The 25,960-nt window shown below is 31.8% G+C and overlaps 1 protein-coding gene, 1 long non-coding RNA gene and 1 pseudogene across 2 annotated transcripts; 1 reads left to right on the top strand and 2 right to left on the bottom strand.

Moving 5' to 3' along the window:
* Nucleotides 1–767: 767 nt before the first annotated feature.
* Nucleotides 768–5,561, bottom strand: LOC100811701 (agamous-like MADS-box protein AGL30). Its single transcript, XM_003528532.4, has 10 exons — nucleotides 5,377–5,561; nucleotides 3,648–3,707; nucleotides 3,533–3,551; nucleotides 3,330–3,394; nucleotides 3,213–3,228; nucleotides 3,072–3,133; nucleotides 2,386–2,482; nucleotides 1,905–1,955; nucleotides 1,684–1,808; nucleotides 768–1,170 (listed from the first exon to the last, which is right to left on the bottom strand). Exons 1-10 carry the CDS (start codon nucleotides 5,559–5,561, stop codon nucleotides 768–770), a joined length of 1,083 nt encoding a protein of 360 aa, XP_003528580.1.
* Nucleotides 5,562–11,994: 6,433 nt separating this feature from the next.
* Nucleotides 11,995–15,223, bottom strand: LOC121175177 (uncharacterized). Its single transcript, XR_005892394.1, has 2 exons — nucleotides 14,959–15,223; nucleotides 11,995–12,530 (listed from the first exon to the last, which is right to left on the bottom strand). It is a non-coding gene; the product is annotated as an uncharacterized lncRNA (long non-coding RNA).
* A 4,609-nt stretch (nucleotides 15,224–19,832) lies between these two features.
* LOC100811172 (pre-mRNA-splicing factor ISY1 homolog) lies at nucleotides 19,833–20,993 on the top strand (annotated as a pseudogene).
* The last annotated feature ends 4,967 nt before the right edge of the window (nucleotides 20,994–25,960 follow it).

Below are 25,960 nucleotides of genomic sequence, written 5' to 3'. Positions count from 1 at the left end.
AATAGTAAAAAAAATGCTACATCGTTATTAATTTATTATACAATTTGAATATTATCTTGACTAAAAATCTTCAAATTCATGAAGTGAGAGTAGGTTTTCCAGACTTAGTGTAACTTATATAAATGTTCTTTAAGGATGCAATGCTTAACTATATTTAAATGAACTTAAATAGTTATAGTTGTATTTGTCAATAATTAACTAAAAGCCACAAGAAAAAGAGGCACACACACATACATATGGAACATGGAGGGATTTTCAATCCCAAGAACATTGCTTCAATTATTTGATGTAAAATTTACAATCCTTGACTGCTTAGTCAAGTTGAATTTGACTTGACAAACTATGTAGTAGATATGAGAAAATTGCTTCAAGATTCTATATTTAGAATTTCTTTGAATAAAACAACATAAAGTTTAAATACCATTCAACCTAAATATTTTAAAAAATATAACAAAAAAATAAATAGATGCTAGGCTATATCATAAGTGAAAATGTCTAGAATAACTCTTAATAGGTTATGGTATAATATTGTTTTCGTCATATTCAAAAAAAAAAATTGTAACTCCTATAAGCACAACAATAGGAAATTCGCATACACAAATATTATGAACTTGTGGGCCTAGAAAATTACGAAGCTTGGAGAGCATTGCACCTTTTCTCTCTTGTAAGTTACTAATGTGTTCTAGTTGGCTATCAAAAGTTGCAACTATCACAAGGAAATCATGTAGCATGAATGCTAGAAGAATAATCACATAAAAAAGGTATTGCTATATAAAACCAAAGTTCATTTTAGTGGAGCTTGCCTGGGCATATAATTGCTCATCAAACATAGTAACACCACAAGGCCCTGATGTGGAAGCCCAATCATGGTGATTGTTAGAGTCATAACCAGATCTAGGTGCTTCAAAGCCTCCATTAACATGATAATCTACAGGATTTTCATAAGGGTTGATCTCTGCAGTTGGTTGAAACTTCAAATTGTTCGGTAAATTAAAATTGTAAGGTAGGTATGGAAAATGCCCATTTAATTGTAGCCTCATTGGGGCAGTATTGCTCATATCACTAAGGACTCCATTTTCTTGTGCTGAGTTTGACATGTCATTCTTGATACTTGAGCCAAGATAACTGACATGACTCCCAAAAGATGAACTTGTAGATCCCTCTACATCTCTGAGGATAAGGCAAATAAGAGGTGTTACAAATATGTAACCCCAAAGATTTTTTCAATAGCTATGAACCATCATCATCATTTATGTGTCCTTTATACAAATTTGTATGCAAAAGAAAACAAGGTGTTGATCATTTGGATTAAAACATTGTTCTAATTAGATAATTGAGTTTGATACTATAAGATAATCACTTTACACCCTTGCAATAAAATATTCTTCAATAATGATTAATAACAAACATAAATAGGTTTACCAGACTAAGATAAATATCTAAGAATAAATTTTGAAGCATTGAATATATTTCTACTTTAGAAAAGAGAAATAGTAACAACATATTTTCTAACATACTTTTTGAATACTTTACTATTGGTTGAAAATTATAAATTTTAGTGAACTTCACTTCGCAGTTAACGAGTCCCTCTCTTGATTTTATAGTTTTCAATAAACTTTAACTAAAAAGATGGTGTGTGCTAGAGAGTGTGTTTCATGTAATCCTCTTAAAAAAATAACTCACTTGTGGAGAAACATGTTTGAGTCCTCGGGTAAAACTATATTGTGGTTATCATCATTGGCAATCCATGACAAAGGTTGCAGTTGTTGCTCTACACTCATTCTAAAAGGAATATTCATTTCGTTGAACTGAAAGATAAAAATACTTTAGCTTAATATCATACCTATAACATTGAAACCAGTTTTGGAAAAGAAAATTAATTATCACCTAAACAATTTTTTTACCTGATTATTGCATTGTAGCGACATAAGTTGTTGCTGTTTTTTTATATTTTCCTGCCACATCAAACTGAGATTTTAGACATGAAATATAGCCAAAAGCTTAAATAATACAATATTGAGGATATAATGTCTTTCTACAATGCTTTGGTTCAATAAATAACACGTGTTACTAGGTTCTGGAAACTTTGGAGGGCTCTAAAGTTTAAATTGAAAAACATATTTATGTTGCTTCTTTTTCTTCACTTTTATTTGGTTTGTGATTTTTTCTTAGTTTAATGAAACTATCATGAATGTTTCGTTGACAACTATAAAAGTTGAAATTGTATCTTTTCCTTGATTCTTCGAACCTTTCAACCAATTTATCCACATAGACAAGATAGCATCATAAAGAAAATTATCGATTACCCTAGGACCATGATGATAAACTAAACTCATAAAAGTATCTTTGGAAAAGCAGCACAAGTGATGGGATAATAGTGTATACCTTACGGGTTCGAATTTGATTAAGTGACTCTCTAAGTGAATTTTCCATTTGTCCTAGTTGATCCACATTGCTTATTTTATCAAACTCAGTCCAATGACTGCATAATCCAACGACAAATAAGGAGTTTAATAGGCAAGTCTTTAATATGACTTTTAAGGTAGTTATTATTAAAGTGAACCAACTTACATATATGATAGTTTGTAAATAAATGACAGTGTAAAAAAATTTTACATTGTCAATGCATATACTATTTATTCATAATGAGCTTAATAGACATGCAATATCAATATAAAAGTTTTTACACTTTAAACTAATGAAAATAATCATTGATGTCACTTTAAGGTAATTATTATGTTAGGAAGTCCCACATCGTCTGCCTCTGTTCTTGGGGTGCAGCTTATATATCTGTTGGACAACTTTACTTAGTGGCAATTGGTTTTAAGTTGAAATCTAACATGGTATCAGAGCTTATAGTCCGTCTTAGTTGTAAGATGAAGCCTTACATCGGGTAGGAATGGTTGTTCATGTTCCATTGGTGTAATGTAAAACTTTTTACATTATCAACCAATCAAAAATCATCCTTAACATGACTTCTAAGCTAATTATTAAATTTGTAAGAATAACTTGCTGCAACAAAAGGACAATCACCAATTTATGAAAATCTAGCTTAAGAAGAAAAAATCAACCTTAATCTCTTATGAGTTTCAGAAATTTGAGTTTGTAATAGCCTGGCTTGATTACTCAAATCCTGTCCAATGTCAGTTAGTGATTTATAACAATAACCATCTAAATGAACAAAGTAACAAATAATTTAATTGTATGGGTACCTCAATAGTTTGACTACTGTAACAAACAAAGAAAAAATATGTTTTAGTGTTTGAATCTATATAAATAACCAAATCCTTTAAAAGAACAATAATTGAAATAGTGTAACAGTGACATACCTTGTACCCATAAATTCTTGTACATTTACATCATGATCTAACTTCTTAAATGTTTTCTTCAGTGCCTAAATTCTCAAATGGAGACAACTCATTAATAAGAAGCATGATAATTTTAACAATTAATACTTTCAAAAAGAGAAAAAGAACCACGTATAATACGATATAGATTAGATATGGACATTGAGTTGCAAGAAAACACTTACTTCAAGAGTTTCTAACTTCCTGTTGCAATCCATTGGAAAACACTTTGTTAAATTATTATATTACTAGGAGAAAATATATTATATGAATGTGTGTGTAAAAGGATTTCAATTGCACCTTTTTGCCCTTTCTTGAGGAGTTAGTTGACCAAACTTCGCAATAACCTCCTCAAAGTTACTAAATCCACCAAAGAGGGAGAATGAATAATTAGAAAGATAATAAGGGTATAAAATAACAATATATAAATTTTCCAATAATAGATCATAAAGTAAGGACATCAAAATAGAAAAAAACTTTAAGCAAACTCAAAAACTTTATATTTTTAACCAATTATAAGTCATCTTATATATAACTTTTTAAGTATTTAATATAAAACTTAACAATTTTAATGTATATAACAATTTATAATTAGATAACAGTATAATCTTAGTATATATGGAGGTTCAAATACGAGGAGGAGAGTTATAAGGGAGTGGTGTTAGAAGGAAAATATGGTGTTTTGAATTTAGATGATTACTTACCGAGGGTATTCACTTCTAGAGGATCTACATGGAGGTGTATGATTTAATTAAAACCGGTGAGATTAAGGAGGGGGAGGGAGTGGTTAAAAAAACATTTTAAGTGTTTTGGGAGACAAAGGTTTAGTGAGCTTTTTGCATGCTAGATTGGTTGGTCTCCTTGCTTGGACTACAAAATATTAGAGACTATATGTTAATTCTAAATAAAAACAAGCAACAATTGTTGAGATGGGGGTGTGGAGGGGAGACAAGTGGTGTTGGCCACTATGTTGTAGGTGAGACTAGTTTTTGTTGGAGAATGAGTTGGTAAGAAATATGTGGAATGACATTGGTAATCATGGCCAAATAAAGGGAAAGATAGATGATTGGGCTTGGCACTACAATTTGGAGTTTAAATGTGGTCAAACATGTCTATGATATGTTACACAATTACAGGGAGGTAAATTGGGAAAAGTTTTTGAAAACATGATTTAGACATGATTTAGACTAGGGATAATTTGATCAGAAGGTGAGTTATAACAACAAGTAACAATTTCAATTGTGTTTTCTATAACAACCAATTGGAAACTACTACCCACCTATTGTTTGGTTGTTGCTTTGTAGTGGAGGTATGGAGAAAGTACTATTCATGGTTCAAGGACACTAGGGTGCTGCCAAAGGAATTTATTTTCATTTTTGGCAGCATAGATGTGGTTTTTACAAGAAGAAAGATGCAAAAGTTTGGTGGGTGGTGTTGCTATCAATAGTTTGGTCCATGTGGACACACTAGAATGACATTTTGTTTTGTAACGAGACCATTGATTTGGACTCTATTATTAACAATGTCAAGTTTAGATCATGGACCTAGATTAAATGAAAAATGAAGGGTTAGGTGTTTCTTTGCATGCTTGTTGCATCGAACCATACTTTTGTTTGATGTAGCTTCGCAATCACATTGACAAAATACAATTGCTTTTGGTTTAGCTAGGAGATCAACATTTTATGACTTTACTAGACTGTGTTTTTGTTCTAAGGGGTCAAAGAATACAACTTTTTTTACACTTTGTCATCTTCATGTTATTCTTATTATGCAATTTTGAGGCTTCTGGGTTGTTATATAGGTTGGAAAGCATATGGCCAGTAGTGGGAAGGTATATTTTGTAATGTGTAATGTTGTTTTGGTTTGTATTAAGCACGTCTTGTGACAAAGCAAATCCAAACTTAGTAATGAAATATTCTATTTTGGTTTGCAAAAAAAAACAATTTGTATAATATGGTGTTCTAGTAATACATAACTATGAATGTAACTATATATGATATGATGACACAATTTGAATGCTAGACTTTACCTGTGCCTCCCCCTACATAATGAAGGCTTTCCATTTGGTGCAAACATAAGAAGTATAATATCTATATCACAAAGTATAGATATTTCAGCAGCTTTTTTCATAATCCCATTTTTCCTTTTAGCATATGTTGCTTGGCGACCATTGGTGTTCTCCAACCTCTTTATCTTTAGCTTTACCCTACCCATCCTGCACATTATATATATATATATATATATATATATATATATATATATATATATATATATATATATATATATAGTTAATAGCCATAATAACCTTAATTATCCTTCATTATTTACAAAAAGATTCTACGATTGGTGTTCTCTAGCGTGAAAAGAATTCAACATAGATCCTCCTAGAAGAACTTGCATTGCATGTTTCCAGATAGCAATCTCAACACACCCCATGTTGCAAAATTATGTTCATTTTGACACATATACACATGCACTTTCCCCATATAGATTGAAATGGATTATGGATTCTCATCCTTCCACATTTCAAAACCAATGGAGGAACTTGAATTATAATAATAATAAAACAAACAAAATGACCAACAATAACAACATGCAATATCATGATTCATATACCCTTTTATTAGCGTTTTGGGTGCTGACAAGGTAAAAGGTAGAATGTAAACAATTCAGAGAAAAAAATTAACAAGAAAAAAAAAATAGATGAAAGAATATAGAAACTCACACAAACAATGAAGTTCAATATAATAATTTAACTAATAAGATTCACAAGCCAAGCGTGTAGAATGCAGCAGGGACAGGTTGGTTGACAATGGCAATGGAAGATTTCAGAGAGAAGAGGAGAGAGATTACATATAGCTTACGCTAACATGTTTGGGTGACCGAGAAAATCGGTCATTAAGGCATGCGAGAGAATCGGGAGTTGAAGAGCGTTAGAGATCTTGTTTCATTTTTTCACACCAACAATTACAATTACAAAACAAAAATATGAGAATCATCCTTTTCATTCACTTTGCAACTTGTATTACTTTCTCCCTCTCGACCTCTATGAATCATGCAAAGCACTTACAAAGTTTACATCTTATTCTTGCCATACAAAAATCTCGTAGATTTTAATAAATAAATAAATCCTTGGGTATCAACTTAATTTCAATTTAAACTCTTTCATAGTTGGCTTTAAGTCTCAAAATTTTGCATGTTTTTTTTTCATATTTTTATTTTTATTTTTAATTATGTGAAATATCCATGTTATCTTTATATTATTTAGATCAAATAATTATGTATATATTTAAGACTTTATTTCGTGTTTTGTTTATTTATGTATTTGCATATGAATTGAAGTTGAGTTTGGATTGAAGGAGTATAGATGATTAATGAAGTATATATCCTCTAAATTTTAAGATTAAGAAATTAGAATAGTAGACTCTAGCAAAAAAAATATATTAAATTCTTATTGTTGGAGTTCAAATGTAAGGTGATCCCACGTCGAGTAGAAATGAAAAACTTAAGCACCATATGAGTGAGGAGAAGATCCATAAATTCGAGTCTTAAGATTTTGAGTCAAGGTGTGGTATCATGTTCACTTATATGGTTGTTCATATCTCATTGGTGTTCTAAAAGTTTAGAAATTCTTTCATTGGTTTTCAAGTATATGAAGTTCTTCTAATTCCTTAATTTGTATTTGTCTTCTTTTGTTAATCATAGAATTATTTTAAATAAATTTTAGAAATTCTTTTTGCTTATTAATTTGATTTATTTTTATTCATATAATCTTAGATTTTATGAAAATTATTGAAAGGTGAATTTTAACATTTGAAATTGTAAAATAGAACCTACATAGTCAAATCACGAAAGTAGTTTTCACCATTTGGATTTTTTTTTAATTATCATAAATCTTAATGTTTTTTCATGAGCTTTTATTACCACAAAAATTAATAAAGATTAATCTAATCAAGTACATTATCATGATTTGAAAAGAAATCCATGCCCAAATTAAGAAAATTCATTCATAAATAAATCTAACATAATAGAGAAACAATCTTAAAAACCTAATAATTCCCACTTAATAATACATCCATTTATTATGTTGAATTTTCTCTCATTCTATATTTAAACTCGTGCAATGCATGAGTTATTTAAATGTGAAAAATGATAAATCACATGATATTCTGATTTATCTTGAAATTCTTCATATTTGAAAATTGTATAGGCATCCATGCATGTAAATAGGTGAAAGCAATATAATTAAGACTTAGTTTATTTAAATAAACTTCATGTGTGTGTGTGTGTTGTGTACCAAAAATGAGATTGATCAAACAAAACCATAATCTTCATTAGGGTGATCACTTCAACTACTTACTAGGCATGCTAAGTTTAAGATTCTTCCAAACTAAATCAGGACGAATTATTGGACAAGTAGCCTCAATAACTTAAGGGGGGTGAATTAAGTTTCACAATTTTCCCACTAACAAACTTTAACCCCCAATTTAAATGATATGCTTAGAATGCAGAAGAAGAAGAAGAAGAAGAAGAAGAAACAATCAATTTAATAATGTTCTTTTAAATGCGTAAGATAAAATTGATTGCAATAAAATAAATGAGATAAGGGAAGAGACAAATGCAAACTCGATTTATACTGATTTGGCCACTTAGATTTTTACTAACTTTGTAAAAATCCTTTTTACAACTTTTGAACACCTGAGAAATCTATTTCCCTTGTGTTCAGGAAACTTCACAATTCAAGAGACAACCAGTCTCTTGATTACAACTGACTTTCTGAGATGAGCAGAAAGATTTCTCTCCTTTAGAGTGGATGATACAACTTGAAGTTCCTAGAGGAATTTCTCTCTTTTAGAGATGATAATACAATTTGAAACTCTTGGATGAACTCTCAATATATTTGCAAGTGTTTTTCCAAGAGTTGTTGAGAGAGCATTTGGCAATGAAGTTCTCTTAGAATATCTCTCTCTTTTAGAGAAGAATAATACAAGATGAAGATCTTATAAGAATCCTTAATGATTTTGCAAGTGTTTGGCCAAAGGTTTTCTTGTGAGAGGATAAGACAATGAATGTTCTGAAAACTCCAAAGAATTTTGAGTATAAGTCACATATTTATAGGCCTTTGGTGACCTTTCAAAAAACTTGTGAAGACTTGTGACTTTTCAGAGTTATTTTCAAAATTTCCTCACTGGTAATCAATTATAGATATGTGGTAATCGATTACACAATTAATTTTGAGGAGTTATGACTCTTCAATTTGAATTTTAAAATTTCGTGACTGGTAATTGATTACACAATTGTTGTAATCGATTATTACGTATACGCTACAGGCCACCGCCGCCACGGAACATCCGGTGACCCACCAGTACCACATCCTCCTTCCTTTTCATCTCCCAGGTCATTAACTCTGTTCTCTTCCAATGACCAGCGTCAGAGGTATTATTCCCAATTCTCCAATCGTGTCATTCTTGACCCTAAGTACTTAGATGTTGAATTCTTTGATGGTGAAACATTTCATTGCTACCAAGTGTTTCAAAACTCTGAATTAGTTGAATTTATGTCTTTGAAATTGCCTTATTATCCTAAATTAGTTAGAGTCTTTTACAATAATCTAAAAATTCAAGATGGAGTTATTTTTTATGAGGTGCATCAAATTCCTATTATTGTTGATTAATCCTTATTTTATTCATTGACTAAACTGAGCAGTCAAGGTGTTCCTTTTGAGGGCACTTTAGTTTATGACTGGAAACATGTTTATTCGAGTCATGATGCTCGTAAAATGGTCTGCAATGACAATGCTAATATGACCGGCAGATTGCTTGTTGGGTCATTTACCTTTGAGTGTCGCATCATGCACTACGTTCTTTGTCGAATTTTGCTTCCTAGGTCCACTAATCTTACTCAGGCCTCTAAGGAGGATTTAATCTTGTTATGGGCTCTTCAAACTGGTTGTCAGATTGACTGTGCCCATCTTGTTCGGTACCGAATGCATAAGGCATTACGGGTCAATGCACTTCTTCCGTATCCTCATCTAGTTACTTTATTTCTCCAGCATTTCAATATCCCCTCAGAAGATGAACCTTTTGTCAAGGTTAAACGGTCTTTTGCTATTGGTGTTGGTACTGTTACATCTTTTGGATATCAGAAAGATATGGATGGCCAATGGGTGTGTAAGTAAGACCTGCACTCCCATTCCCGATGAACGTACACTGTCTCCACCACCGCAATGAGATACATCTTCTTCCCTCTTGACTGAAGTCCTCACTGAGCTACGGGATCTTAGAGCTTTTGTCGGCGATCGCTTTGATACAATGGACTCCCGTATCACCCATCTTGAAGACAATATGAGTTTCATCCGGCGTTGCTTTGATCCACCTGCCGATTCTTAGATGTTTCTAGTATTCTACGTCGCTCATTCTCTAGACATTTTTACTATTTTGCCTTGTATTTTGGCTTTAGTTATTTAGTACTTTAGTTAAATTTTGGATGTTTTGCATTTGATTGCTTTTTGCTTTGGATATTTAGTTTGTGATTTGCTTTGGTTTTTGATCCAAGTCAAGATCAAGAAATCAAGAGATACGATTAACAATTAGTCCAATATATGTTAAAAGAATCCCTTAAAAGAGATTGCAAAGGTTTGGCCTTAAGTTAATCTTTCAAAACACCTTACAAAGTTTTTAAGTAAAATTCTGTTTTGAAAAATATGTTTTTCTCTCTGGTAATCGATTACCAGAGGCTATAATCAATTACCAAAAGCAAAAATAGTTTTAAACAGTTTTTAGAAAATATTTAAATTTGAATTTTAAATGTGTAATCGATTACTATTCACAAAATTTTGAAATTCAAATTTAAAGAGTCATAACTCCTCAAAATTAACTGTGTAATCAATTACCACATATCAATAATCGATTACCAGTGAGGAAATTTTGAAAATAACTTTGAAAAGTCACAACTCTTCACAAGTTTTTTGAAAGGTCACCGAAGGCCTATAAATATGTGACTTGTATTCGAAATTCTTTAGAGTTTTTCAGAACATTCATTGTCTTATCCTCTCACAAAAAAACCTTTGGCCAAACACTTGCAAAATCATTAAGGATTCTTATAAGATTTTTATCTTGTATTATTCTTCTCTAAAAGAGAGAGATATTCTAAGAGAACTTCATTACCAAATGCTCTCTCAACAACTCTTGGGCAAACACTTGCAAATCTATTGAGAGTTCATTCAGGAATTTCATCTTTTTGGCATCATCAAAAGCTTCATACAACATATGCATCTACACGAATGACATCCAAAAATTCATCAAAATGCTTAAAACATCCACAATTTTATTCAATTTTCTTACTCCATCATGTTAAGTTATTTTTCTCCTAATAAAGGAATTACTTATATTATTCTCATAATAGAGGAGATGACTTTTGTGTAAGAAATGAAAGTTGTGTAACAAATTATGTGATCAATGGAATCCCGTGAAATTCTTGAAAGCATTATAGCTTATTATCTTTTTAATATGCTCTGCACATACTAACAAGTTGTTGGTTCGGGTGGTCCTGCACTCGATACCTGTAAACAAAGTCTCAGATTCGAACCTTATGAATGGAAAAATATGACAGAGTGGGTAGACCTCACTAAATGTGATCAGTCAAATTCCCCAATGGAAATTAGTCATCAGCAAAGCTAGTGGATACTTCGCATCAATGTCATGGTGACAAAAAAAATGTTGTACACATGTTATGTCTATAGCCTGCAATTGGAGTAAAGTATGGGTGCAACAACCAAGTAGGATAAAGGTAAAATAATATTCCATAGAACACTTTATGTTCTATGTGTTGCATATGTTTATCTTATATTAGTTCATTTTCTGCAAACTAAAGTGTGACAAATCTACTCCTTCTTCAACTAACTTGTTTCAAGGACTATGTTGCACATCAGCTTGTCTGATCTTAATTTCAACTAGAGACTTGGATTTTGATAGGGAGGGGATGTTAAGCGATTGACAAGTGAACCAAATCGCACAAGTAGTAATAAACAGTAAGCCCAAGTGTCATATCCACAGAGACTTTGCTTGTACTAAGTAGTTCGTGTGAACCAAGTTCTAAGCGACTAAATAAAAAGAATTGATTCATTTTTAGAATAAATCATAGGAATTTAAAATCTAAGATAAAGATATAAAAAAAATAGTACAATGTTCAAAGGAAAAAACACAAACACTTTGAGTGCAAGATAAGATTAATGTAGATTTTGTGAGAATGTTGGGTACTTGGCCTACCAAATGAACTCTTGATATAACATAAATGATTTTTTTTACCAATCAATGTTATTCCAATTATTACCTTAATCAACTAATCTACTCTAACAATGATCCCACATGTGAAAGAACCTAGATCTCTTTATTCTACTCCTAATCCCGCAGCAAGTTAAACCAATTGATTTGATTAAGAGCAAAGGTTTATGAAAGGCTAATCAACACCATTTCATCCCTAGACATGGGTTACCTAGAAACATTTCTGGTTCTTAATGTAAAGATATTTTCCAATGATCATTACACTACAACATACATGCACATGGGTGATCAAACCTTAAACAAGGCAATAAGCACAACAAGGAAACCATAATAGTGAGATAACATTAAATAGATAATAAAAATAGTTACATCACAAATTTTTTTTGGTATTCAAGCCCCCAACAATGATAAAGTTAGCCTTTCATATCAATGAGAGACCTAAAACAAGAATGGAAATACAAGGAGAAGAAGAGGAAAAAAATGGAGAACAAGGAAGCACATGAGCATCCCCAAAAATGTCTTGTTCTCAACCTGTAAATGAATAATCCTAATAAATTATCCTTCTTTTTAACTTTTTGCTTCAAAATATTGTCTTAAAAAGACTTGTGCGATTAGCCTGGTATCCGTGCTAAGCATATACACAAAAACAACACTGGTTTAAGTGGTTGCGAGCTAAGCCCATGATGCATGCTTAGCCCAAACTAGTGGCAAAGGAAACAATTGGCTAAGCGCACACCTTACGCTAAGTGCACACTAAACTTTCAAATCTTCTCCCAGTAGCCTCCAAATGCTTGCCACGAGGCCTTCCAAGCTGCCTCATGTGCACTAAGCTTGGTTTGTCGCGCTAAGCGCGCTTCTTCATTAACCAAAATGTTTACTTCCTTGTTAGTGCACCAAAACTCTACAAAACACAACTAAAACAAATTTATTAAAATTAACTTCAATGAGCTAAAAAATCTAAAAGATATTAAATTCTAACTTATTGAGAACAAACTAAGCAATAAATGAGAAAAATAAATATAATTATTGTGCAAATTCAGTGCAAAAAATAAGCATGCACAACAACTATCAGGGGACAACAAAGATAGGATGGCTACTTACTATTGAAATTTCTTCTACTGTATAATGCTAATTATTTTAGGGAATTGCTATGATATGTGAGTAAAGGTGAGGAGTCATAGTTGTATGTGTAGAGGGAAACATAAAAAATTTACTCAAATTTTTGTAATACAAACATCCTATCACCATAGGTTCCCATCGATAAATATTTTACTTGATGATTAAAAAAAGAACATTTATATATAGAATTGGTAAAAAAATAAATAATTATTGGATTTTATTTTTGCTAAGGCAAATGGGTTAACTAACTCCCAATTTGTTGGGGTTGTAACCTTGAATTTTGAGGCCTTTTTCAATGATTCTATCTCCCTCTACACTTCATCCATGTTTCTCTTAGTAGTTGCATGGTAGAGAAAACTGAGGTTGATCTAAATCACCCACCATAACATGTTAGCTCCATTACTCAAAAAGGAAATTGAAAAGCTTCAAATTCATTAATTTAAATAGTTAAAGAAAAAAATGTGTCTTCTTATCTAGGCCACAATATGGAGATCCCTTAAAGGTAGGTTGCTGGTACACTCTTTCTCATTAGGGTCATTTAGAGTTGCTTAATTTTTCTGCCAGAATCAGCAATGATTGGATAGTTCACCTTCACATCTGGCTGCATTGCAAAGATAAAGGCCTTAATTTATTTACCTTGATATGTCTTCTTTTTTGGTTCAAAATGTCATTGATTGTCTAATTTAGAAACACTGTTGGCTTGCTTTGCATGTGAAAAATGGGAAACTCAATATAGGATTCAATGTCTTTGATCCATTAATTTTAGGATTGCACATCGTCACTGGATAAACACAATAACTTCACTCTTCAATGATAAAACTGCTTAGAATATTGACCCATCTTTTCCAAGCACAAACTTGAGTGCAATCACCTTAATTAACACATGATCATAATGCACAAAATTTGTGGAGCTTGATTGTGCAGTGGGTAGTTTCAACTTCAAGGTTAGGATCGAAGTGTCTCCAATTGTAAGGCCTAACATTTTCAATGCAATTGTAAAGAGGTTACCTAATTTGCAATCCCTTACATTTTTTCATGTCATGGATCATTTTTTTTTTTAAGCCAACAAAGAATGAGTTTGGAGACTGTAATTTTCTATATTGTCTATTCAATATCCTTTCTTAATACCATTGTAATGCCAATTTATCCGGTTCTTTAGTGGCAATTACAATATGTCAAACACTACGAGCAAATACTATAGTACACCTTTGATTTTTGCTAATTATATAATTTCAAAGTGTTCACGTAGTATTCCTATAGACAAAAAAAGAGTTTTCAAGTACCAATTTCAAACAATACTTTGCAACAAAAATGTTTGATATCATACACATGCAAATTGTAAAAAGGAGTCATATAAGCAACTATAGGAGAGCTTAATATCAATAAGGCAAACCAACCTTGATAATCCAAAGTCCAATAATTGCTCACATTAAAAAAATAATAAGGAATCCAATGTAATGCAAAGCAAGAAGAAACTCAAATTATCAATAATGAGACCCGGTCAATAATTTGGCAAATGCAAATGTAGAGATGCTAATGTGTTGAACCTAAAATATAAGAGAGTACTACAAATGCTAAGAAAGATAGCATTGAATTAGACTTTAAAGCTTCAAATTAATCCACACCATCCTATGTAGCTCTGTTCTCTCCCTGATATATTATTAGGTAGTTCGAAAGTAGTATTATATTAAAAAAAATATACAAAGAAAAATAAAATTTAATTATAAAGAACCCAAACTATGTTTGAGGCTCAGAATGGAGGCCCCTTTCCAAAATCAATGAATCCGTATCTAAGGCACAAAATAATGCAGTCAATTAACTGAATGGTTGACTATCATTGGATCCAGCATCATACCTAGCACTATCATTGTATCTATTGGTCTTCTTCTCACACGACCAAACCAAACTCTGCAATCCTTCAATATTGATGTATTTACAACATGGAGAACACTAACAAAGAGAACACTCAATCACAAGGAGAACATGGACAATTCGAACACTAACATGAACAATGGCAGCAATAAACAATAACAAGGAGAACACTCAACCAAATCTCAAAATCAAGGCTCACAATCTCAGATGAAAACACAACTTTCTATTAAAGATGAGCAAGACCCAGTCGAGCTATGGTCTGCTCCACTTTAACCCTAGAAGTATTTTAAATATGATTTCAACAACAGCCATAGAATGCAGTCATCAGAAGGACATACCTGTGGATGTTGTACAGCAAATGAGTGGGTACCCTGGACATGGCAAAGCATCACAGCAAACTGGGTTTACGAGAAGGTGGACACGACGGTGAGCGTGAGCGTCATAGCAGACTGGGTTCGCGTTTTGGTGGACACAGGGTAGGAGGAGCATAGGAAAGGCTGCGAGAATGAGTGCGTAGAGTGGGTTTGCGAGAATGAGCACAAACAGGAAAGGCTTTCGGGTTTTACTTTAAGTCAAAAAACAACATCAATTTTCTAAAAAACTCAGATGTTAACGAGGGAGAGTATCTTAATATCGATTTTTTCAAAACCTATGTTAACAAACTCATTTTATTTACAAAAATGTCACCGCATCTTTGTTAATATCGGTTTTGTTTAAAATTGATGTTAACACAGCGATATTAAAACCCTATTTTTTAGTAGTGACATCTCTATTTATGTATTTATTTTCTGTCCATTTTTTTAAGTTTGTTTCTGATTCCGTTACTCGTGTTATATCCATATTGTTATTTATTTTCTGTAGACAAATTCATAGCTGCATTTGTATTTGGCTTTGCATGTCTGATGATTCATTCTAGTGACTTGCGAACTTTATTTAGCAGTAAATAAAATAAATTCTTACAGAAGATGTATATAGCGAGAAAACTATTTTTATAAGAGGGAAAAGAACTTATGTCATACAACAATATATGAATAGTTAAGATAAACATGAAGACTTATATAAGTCATGCAACTTTTAAAAAATTCATAGAAGTTATGCATTTTAATCTTACCTATTCTTTCTAAGACTTGATTGATCAATAAATACAAGGACAAATTCATACTAGAATGTCAAGGGAACCCACCACTAAAAATAAAATCCATTCATGCAATTCTATATTATCAATTTTTATATATAATATTTATAATTTGATGTTTTAATATGTTAAATTACAATGATCTATTAAAACAGAATTTTTTTCTTATGTCACAAAAATAATCAATAATTGAGTTTATACTATTTTATAAATTTCTTTTCAATGTTCACCAACATAATGGTCAATAAAAAATCATCTTACATCTTATTAAGAAGTGTAGTTTTGTGGTTAAAACATTAAATAAATACCGTTGTTTCTTTTCAATGTTCCAGCCTTGCTACTACAACCATTACTATTGTGTGAATTAATACTTTGGAAATTATAATGATTTCCAATCAATCAAATGATGACACTTGTTTGTATGAGATATGAAAAATAAAAACTCTTTCAATCCAAGAAAATAGAGTTTAACAAAGTCAAACCGAAAATTGATTATATAATAATTAAAATTCAATGAAATATAATATTTAGATAAAATTTCTTAAAAAGGATAAAACTACATTGAGATAAGATTTCTCAAAAAATATTATTATTGATTTTATAATTAAAAAAATTAAGAGATAAAAACTAATTATGCAATAATTAAAATTTAATAAAATATAATATTCCATTTCAAATCAGACTTTGTTACTAAAAAAATATTTCTTTAAAATAAATAAATAATAACCTATTAATTTTCTAATTTTAAAAAAAATCAGGGGCCAAGGACCCCCTCCCACCAACATTCGTCCGCCCCTGAAAAAAAAAATGAATATATATATGATTCATTTACTTCACTAATTAAGTCATATCTAATTTATTTCATTTAACAATTTTTCATTAATTAACATTAACTTTCCTTAATCTAACCATTTATTCGAGATTTCTCATTAAATAGTTTAAGTTTATAAAATTCTATATAATTTTAAAATTATTTGATACTTTATCATTTAACTTTATTTTAAACAAATATATATCTTAAAATGAAAATAAAGAAGAAGAAAAAAGAATTATACACTCACAAGACTAAAATAGTTTTACACACTATTACAATTATAACTCATAATATATAATAAATTTATTGACTTTTATAATAATTATCTTATAAGTCATAAAAACAGTGATTTATTATATGCATAATCATTAAACTCATAAATATATCATAATTATAAGATTAAAAACTTATAAATGTTTAAATAATTTAAAAATTGACATCTATAGTTATCAAAATGATATCACATAATTCAATAGTTGGATTTATGAAATTTGTATTCTAGAAAAGAGTCAGTAAAAGAAATAACTCTGTAAGGCATCCTCCTAAATGAAATCAATCCTTTACCATATAAAGGACATTCTTCTCACTTTGTAACATTGAACTTTTAACTAAAAGACAATAATGGCAAATGTACTTTTTTTTGTTTGTCAGAATAGCCTATGTACTTAAAATGAAGCAGGAGGAATCCATAATGGGTTGGGTCTACACTCTAAAGCGCATGTATCTCACTTATATTTTTGGGTTGGATTCATACATGCATGACCAATTGCATGGCCCAAGCAATGTTATATGTCATAAAACTTTGTTAACCATTAAACATTTCATTTCATGATTGATTTGAGTAATGTAATAATCACATAAAATTAGTTTGTTCTCAATTAAAATTGAATGGTTAATGTCGGGGGCTATACCACACGTCAAATTATAACGGCACACGGTTACATAATTTTCCTATGGTAGTCGGTAGCATAGTGAAAATGTACATTGGCAAAGTCTTATCATGAGTTTGTGAAATTGTGTCATCTCATCAAGACCGTGATGGGAATTCATATGATACGGATATATGGTGCCATGCCATGGAGAAACATTGTAGTAGTAGGGTCCTATGGTGCTAACATGGTTGTTGTCGTGTTCCATGTTTTACAAGGCAAGTCATTTTTTATGGAAAACTTGACACTAGCAAGTGGGAGGAGAACCCACGTTTCTGCATCCTCTCTCTCGCCAAGTATAACAAACGAACTGTCACATCATATGTACGCTGAATACTGTTAGTGAAAAAATATGTTGAGAAGCAACAAACTGTTCCATTTGATGCAAAGCTGGAATCACTAGCTACTACTTAAGACGTACAAGGATTATTGTTGTTATTGCTGTTCTGTTCCTAGTTACTACAACTTTATTTAGTAACCTTAGGTGTTGCATCAGTATTTGGTACGAAGGTAACCATCCAAGATATGAATTAATTGGTATGAAAATATTTTAACTTAATCAATCATTTTGAATTTGAGATCTGATTATATAGTTATATTAAATATTCAAAAAGAAAAAAATTTATTTCACATAATTTTATTTAGCTCGAACAAAATTATTTTCAATAAAAATACATGTAGTCTAAAAAAATATTGAGTACCAAAACTAGCTCCAAAGTACTTTCATTTTTATTTTTCTTTTGAGACATGTAACAAACAAAACTCTATATGAATGGATGAATGGCTTAATGGGTCCTCACCTATCAGAGTCATGAGTCATGTGTACGAAGATATATTAGATGGTTAGGAATGAGAAAGATAACAGAAGTAAAAGGAAACAGAAGGCATGAAGCACCATTGCCCTTATGGCTAAAAAATAAAATCATAGGGTGCTCAAAGGGATCCTTGTTGTCAATATCATGATCTTCATGCATTGCAATAATAATAATAATTAACATGCTTCTGTGGTACGGTGGCAGAAGTGCCTTGAACCGTTGGGCCTGCTTTGCTTCTCTGGAACAGTACATTAGGGGTCTACACACGTGGACCAGTACAATCACTTGTTCTCCTCTCAGAAAAAGAAACGAGGGAGAAAATCCACACATGTAAATACAAATATTTTATTTCTATAAACCTTTTTTATTTTACAGATTTGAGAGTTCACATTCAAAGAAAGCTATTGAGTAATGATATAATATCATTTTTTATTTTAAATATCTCATTTACATCTTTCATTTCTTTTTTTTTTCTTATCATATCATAGATTCAATTATACTTAATATTTTTTTCTTTTCTTTCTAGGTGTTGGATATAATATATTATATGCGTATCAACATTTTAGTTAATTAATTATTTATTTGTAACAAAGTAGTAGAAAGAAAAAATATTTTATATTATCAGATAGGACGTCAATGATATATAGAGGTTGCCGGTCAAGACTCAACTAAAAGATTATTTCATGTGCTTAAATCACAAATTATCCTATTACAACTACTTAAGAAATGTTTGTGAAACCTTCCAAATTATTGTAGAACTCATTCAAATGCATGTCTAACACGTTCATAAGGACTATAATCCTTTTATAACATTTAATTTTGAGGTCTTCGAACGGTCACTCAAACATAATTTTAATTAGCCAGAAAATACTATAAGTTGTTAAATAACACATTAACATTAATAATTAATACTATACTATTATTCAATTTCAAATCGTTACATATACATACTTTATTTACTTTTATAATAATCATCATAAAAGTTATACAAATAGTATTTTCATACTTGAAAAATAGGTCGTTTTTATATTATTATTTCAATTTTTTTTAACTAAATATTTGTCGTTAGTCTCATTTTATTAAATAATGATGTAACAAACAAAGTATCACATCATCAAGTCTTATCACTAGCACATCATTGTCACATCATCTCTTTCTTTCTCTTCTTCAACGAAAACCGTTACCACCGCCGACCCTGCCATCCAACAAAAAAATACCAACACGGGCACCCACCACCCAACCTTCACTTTCTCAGCAACTTCGCTTAAACCTATGATAGAAAAACTCAAAAAGTAGCATAAATCAAAATCGTCATAATCCCTTTTGATTCCCCCACTTCAGTTTTCACCTTATTTATCTCAAAGATTTTTTTTTCTCTCCTTTTCTCTCTCTTTCGCCTTTTGGGTGTTTTCAAAACATGCTTTAAACTGTGATGGGTGTCATCGTCAAGTTTTACCCACAATCGCGCACGACGTTGCTTTCCTTGAACACCTTGTCATTAGGGTTTCTTTCTTGAAAGATGGCTCATAATGAGGAGAAGGCCTAGTTGATGCTCAACTGCTTCATCACGATGAAGGCGGAGGAGAAGAAAAAGCCAAAGGAGTGTCGCCCTTTCCTCACCTCTAAGTTTTGCAACCTCTTGGAGGTCGACAGTCATGCGAGAGATCGACCGAAAAGTAGCTGAGATCCAGAACAGAGGTCTCGACGAGCACTGCCTCCGCAATCTCAATGACAAGATCAACAAGGTCATTAGCAAAAAGTCTCACTGGGAATGCCGCATCGTGGAGCTTGACAGGCCAAATTACTTGAAGCACTCCGCGAAGATAACAAATCTCAATGGAATCATCGTTGATGTCCCGAACCTGGGCGAGCGTGGCCCTTGATACCGCTACTTTGGGGTTGCCAAGAAGCTCCCCAGCATCAAGGAGCTCTTTGAAAACCCCCCAACCCCCAAAGCTTCAAAAGTGGCATACTCAATATGACATTTTTAAAGAATTTATGCGAGTTATTATGGTTATCGTGATGTGGAGGACAATGTGTTGGAGCGGTTGGAAGGACCGGCAGCGACACGATCGAGAAGAAGGGGAAGGGAAAGAAAGAGAAAAAAAATTAAATAATAAAAAATGATGTGACACTAATGTAGGTTGATGATACGACAATCTGTTTATCTTGTTATCATTTAATAAAATGAGACTAATGACAAGTACTATGTTAAAATATAACAAAATTTTATATATTTATTGATAAAAAATGAATTTAAGATTATAATTTAAAAAACAACTTATTTTTCAACTACTTAAAAAAATAAATTGCTCTAAAGTGATCTTAAGATAAAAGAATAAATAAGGTACAGCCTGAACCACTGTTGTACAAAAATACAAATATGAAATCTCTGAAGAAAATTAAATTGAGAGAGAGGGAATTCCTCTGTGATAGTAAAACACTGTCTTATCCGCAATCAATAAAAGAAAATCTCACACAAAATCAACTGCTTGTCCTTTTTTTTCTCTAAATTACCTTTTCTCACTCTGTGCTCTGTGGTCATACTATGCAGTTACTTAACTTCTCAGTTTCTTGCAAACGCATCATAAATGCTGTAGAAAAACAATGGTCCAAAGTCCCAACCACACCACCCCCAAGTTCTTGGCTTTCTTCATCTCATGACTGTGCCTCTTGGTAGTTACAGAGTACTATTCAGTCAGATCCAAAGGTGAGAGACAGAGAGAGACAGATAATAGTCCAAATTATGAAAAGCATATCAAGCATCAAACCCTTTTACTGTGCTCTTAAAACAACCATTTGTTATGAGTTGTTAACATCAGGGAAATCATGGGAAAAAGTGTGTGGGGAAAAAAAAAAATCTACACTAGCAGATAAAATGAATTTTGCAATGAGGTCATCCTTCTTTGGGCCTTTTGTGGGGCTTTCCTTCTTCTGTCTCAGTTCTTTCTCTCTCTCTCTTTTTTCTTTTATGAATCAATATGTGTTACTGACTGTTAGGCCTCATGACAGTCTAAAACCCCCTATTTTTATCTTTATTGCCTATCTGTGGCATCACAACCCTTTTTATATCCATTCTTTCTTTGGATAAATATTCACTTCTTCACGGAAGTCAGTAACCCCACCCCCCATATTATTATTCCACAGACCCTTTTGCATTATTATCAAAGCTAGAAAAGGAATATATCTACTCAAATCAGATCTCAGCTGTAGAATCAAAATTCTTGCTGTCAATGTTCAATTTGACTATTGTCAATTCCCAATTGCCATGCATGTATACGTATGTATGAACTTTTTATCCTCATCAATAAAAAAACAAGTACTAAATTCTATTTAACTAATTAATTTACATCCTTTGATATATGAATGAACCATGAACAACAATTAATATATGCAATTTAAATTAAAATCATTAACAATAATTAACATCCCCACATGCAATGCTACATGACATGTGAAATTATTATAGTAGTAGTTTTATTTGATCTGCAAATAGGTGGTACCATGGAGAAAAACTTTTCATATTTGTCAGTTGTGAAAATTCAACTTTATTTTTTAATTTTTTTTCACCCTCCATTTCCAAAACTGTTGTTGCCCCCATTGCAGTAAAACTTGTTGCAGCCTTATAAGAAGTTAGATTGGCAATATCATATTAAATAAGTTGTTCTTGAAACAACTATAGTACTATTTCTAAATGCATACTTCTATTGTTAATGACATTTGGTCCACGGCAGACCAGAGCATGTTGAAAATGATTTCTTCTGTCCAAACTAAGATGACTTGGTCAGATTTCACTGCCATTGATTTTCCTTGTAGGGGATTAAGAGACGTGGGTCTTCAGCTGCTACCAATACCTCTACACACCTATGCCCTAGACTTGTTAGGCTTGGACTACATATTGAACCACTTTGACTAATTCAAAATTAATACATCTTTCATTCAACTTATTTTAAAATTTTAATTATTTACTCTTGTTCATTTCTTAAGAGAATTTTAAAAGTATATTTCACCCAAGTAATTAATTTGTTTCATAACATGCACTATGTTCATTTCTTTTAATTGAGAATTTAAAAGATTGGGTTGACACTTCTTAACATATAACTATGTCCCTGTAGTCTATATAATCTATATAGTAACCAAGCACAAAATTTAAAGGTTTTCCTACTGCATGAATAAACTCTGTCTTTTTGGTATTGCTCAAGGATTAGAAGTAATTTATGGCATGGTTTAAAAAAAAAAACGGTCTGCGATCACAATTTTAACTACAACATCAACGTTTTTGGACTCGGGCGATCATATTGTGACTGCGGCCATTTGTCCATAATGTCAAGAATCGTGAGGAAACTGCACCTACAACCGCAACCGTAATATTGTGATTAAAATTTGGAAGACAAACTGTGTGCGTGAATTTTGGAAAATCATTACAAATTAATTTCCTGTCAATTGAGACTTGGCGCAGACAAAAAGACACACATTGATTATCAACAAAAATGAAAAGGGAGAATTTTCCAAAAGCCACATGTTATGTGACACATGCCGTTTGGGCTTCTCATTGTTATGCCACACCTGACAAGCTTAACTGACTTCCCACACGCTTGATATCCAACAGATCAATGAGAAATATAAAGGCAAAAGATTTGAGTGTTTTATTTTCCTGACCCATTCATGCCCTCACTGTCTATGTATACGTGTGTATCTGATTTCAATTTTGACAATGAAATAAGATGTGTCATGTTCTTTTGGAGTAGTGAAGGGGGGATGATGGGGTGTGTGACCAGAGGATGTATTGCATCTTTGATTTTCAAGTACTTCGACGGAACAGCCCCAACAGAATCTTATGGATCTGCCGTACTATTTAATAAAGTGGGGCCATTCATATCACCACTTGTGATTTTTTTTCCCTATTTCATGCCCCTATGGCTTTTTATTTGACACCAGAGAAGAGACCATGTCACATTGTGCTAGGGTCATTCCAAAAGCATGTTTTATCAATTGTGTTCACTGTTCCAGACTAGAGCACATGAACATGAAGTGTTTTGTGTGTGCTGATTAAAACCCTTGTGTGACTTGGTCTAGAGAAATTTCACTTTCGTTCACTTGGGTTTGTACAAACTTGTGCACACACGCACATGAAGACATGGCCCAAGTGCCAGCTTTCCTGGTCAACAGTTTTGCTTCCTGGCATGGAAACATACTACAAGCCTATTTGAAGCTACGGATCATGTGACATGCAGCTGCAATTTTGCATAGTCACATTAGCCCCCAATTATGCTAACTATTATTAAATCACAAAAGGAATAGTTTGTTTTTTACAAATGCCCGTAACTTGGAAATTGTACTTCTTTCATTTACATGTCATTGAGTTTTTAATTTCAAACACAGTCACAGTTTTATTAAATTACAGACAAATATAATGGATATGGGCCATATGGCTGCAATCGCGGTAACGGCCGGTTGTGTACAGTCCAAGAACTTAAACTATCTAGGCTGAAATTGTGATTGCAAACTATGTTTTAAAGGACAATAGTTATAATATTTCTTAGATGCTTTTGTCTTATTCTTTAATCAGAATTAGAATTTCACATCAATATTAATCTTAGTTTGAACTTTAATTTGAACCTTTATTATATAGATTATCAATGTAAAACTTCAATTCTGATTTAAGAACATGCTAAAAACACCTAAAGATCTGTACGTAAGTTTTTTATTCTTTTTTTAAAAAACCTTATACGTGTAACAATTAATGAAACATTAGTTAATCTAATATTACTCTTCTATGAAATGCTAGCCACAAGATTTATACTAAAATGGAAATTGAGAAGTAACTGGAACAAACAATACTACCCATTTGCACTCAAGAGTTGGGGTACGACGTAATTTCAGTTTATGATATGTGTTCCAAAAAAATAATATTTAATAATTGTATATAGCTTCCCTGCCCAAGGCTTTATTCGGTTCAAGAAAAACTCTGTCCTGTCCTCATGTTTCATCACTCAGGTTCTCAGAATAGCACTAATGCAGATTGCAGTGATTTGGAAGGCACAGTGACAATAACTAACAAACTCTTTTTTCCTGGTTTTTGCATTGCATAAATTTTCCTAGATGTGGACCTGTCGATCAGGGTACTTTTATTTTCTTATTTTTGGTTGCCTACTAACTAAGTGTTAGTGCTTAAAATTTTGTATCAAGATAATAGTTGTGATATATTCAAATGAAAAAACATCAGTTAAAAAATATCAATCACTTAAATAATCTCATTAACTCAAGAGATTAATCTTTGACTTTGAACCAAGAGATATCCGGATTCCCCAAACAAACAAAAAAAATGCTTAAAATTTTGTGTTCTTGAGTTTTTAAGTTAGGGGCATGGGCATGGGACCTGGGTCTAGACTAAGGATACAATTAAGGGACAAGGGACCATAGGGCAATAGAGGGGATCCTAAGTAGGAAGAAAGCAGTTAGTGACAATAATGGTTGTGTAGGGCCATGAAATGCAGACCATGGCACAGCACTGCATGTGCAAACAGGGTACACATAGAAACTGTGGAGTGGAGAAACAAAGAAAAATGGAGCCAGCCAAGCAGTGTTAACAATCTGTACAGGACTTCAAAGGACATTAATGTTGAAGAATTTTTGTATCGATTTTTTTTTATTTAGAATTAGATTAAAATTTTAATTTAATAATAATCAGCATGACAAAAATTCACATTAAATGTTGATTTAATTATTTTTTTTATTAATAAATATTAATTTTATTAAAAATTGTTAGTTGAGAGATTCGAATTTCGCTTTAAACAAAATTATCTAAAAAAAAGCATACTTATGAAAATACAAAAAAAAAAAAGATGAAAAAAATAATTGTAATTATTTACTTTTTTAATTACTCAATATTATAGTTAGAAAAAATTAATTTCAATAAAGTTAATTAAGTTAATAAGAGATGAATTTATATTTTAAAAAAATGTGGATTTGATTTACACTATATGCATGTGAGGTTATAGATATCATACCATATCACGCTTGGTGCTGTCTCCTGTACAACTTCACCCGTCAATCCACCACATCCTACGCGCACGTATTTGATGATTGTTCAAATCTCTTTTCAGTTGGTCTCACCAGTTGGAAACCAGGTAGCCCCCTTTTTATCCCTTTACATCACCACAAGGGTTTAACCACTTGTCTCCCCAGGTGGCCCAAACAAACATTGTTGTCACCTTTTAGTACTACCAACTAATCTTCATTTCAGTATCCTTAGAATTTAGAATGCCTTCAATTATTTTAGAGTAGCAACAGAAGTGGATAAAATAAATATTGGACTAATCTTATTTGATAATAATTTGGACTAAAACACAGTAAAGGTAAAATATGTTGTTTTTCCTCTAAAAAATTTCAAATTCAAGTTTAGTCCTTGTTGTGATGTATGCACGAAAGATAAGATGCGCAATGGTTCACGGTTGAACACAATGAGCCATTGCAATGATAATATCTACATAGACTATAACGATCAAATCATTGTGTGTGGGAAAGACTAGAGAATGAGCGAAATTTATATTATTCATACCTGAGAGAAAGTTCATTGGATTCGTCAAGTTTCACATGTAAAATCACGTGTGACACAGTATACGGTTGAATATCTTATTACTTGAG

Source organism: Glycine max, chromosome 7 (assembly GCF_000004515.6).
Source record: "Glycine max cultivar Williams 82 chromosome 7, Glycine_max_v4.0, whole genome shotgun sequence".
Taxonomy (NCBI): domain Eukaryota; kingdom Viridiplantae; phylum Streptophyta; class Magnoliopsida; order Fabales; family Fabaceae; genus Glycine; species Glycine max.
This window is presented reverse-complemented; position numbering and strand designations above follow the sequence as displayed.

Bases quoted from the DNA above. Each gene is read 5' to 3' on its own strand.
- LOC100811701 (XM_003528532.4), bottom strand. From the start codon at position 5,561: ATGGGTAGGGTAAAGCTAAAGATAAAGAGGTTGGAGAACACCAATGGT. The intron at 2,483-3,071 runs GTTGATTTTTTC...TGGATTATGCAG, and splicing joins GAAACTCATAAGAGATTAAG to TCATTGGACTGAGTTTGATA. The intron at 1,171-1,683 runs GTGAGTTATTTT...CCTTATCCTCAG, and splicing joins TCAAACATGTTTCTCCACAA to AGATGTAGAGGGATCTACAA.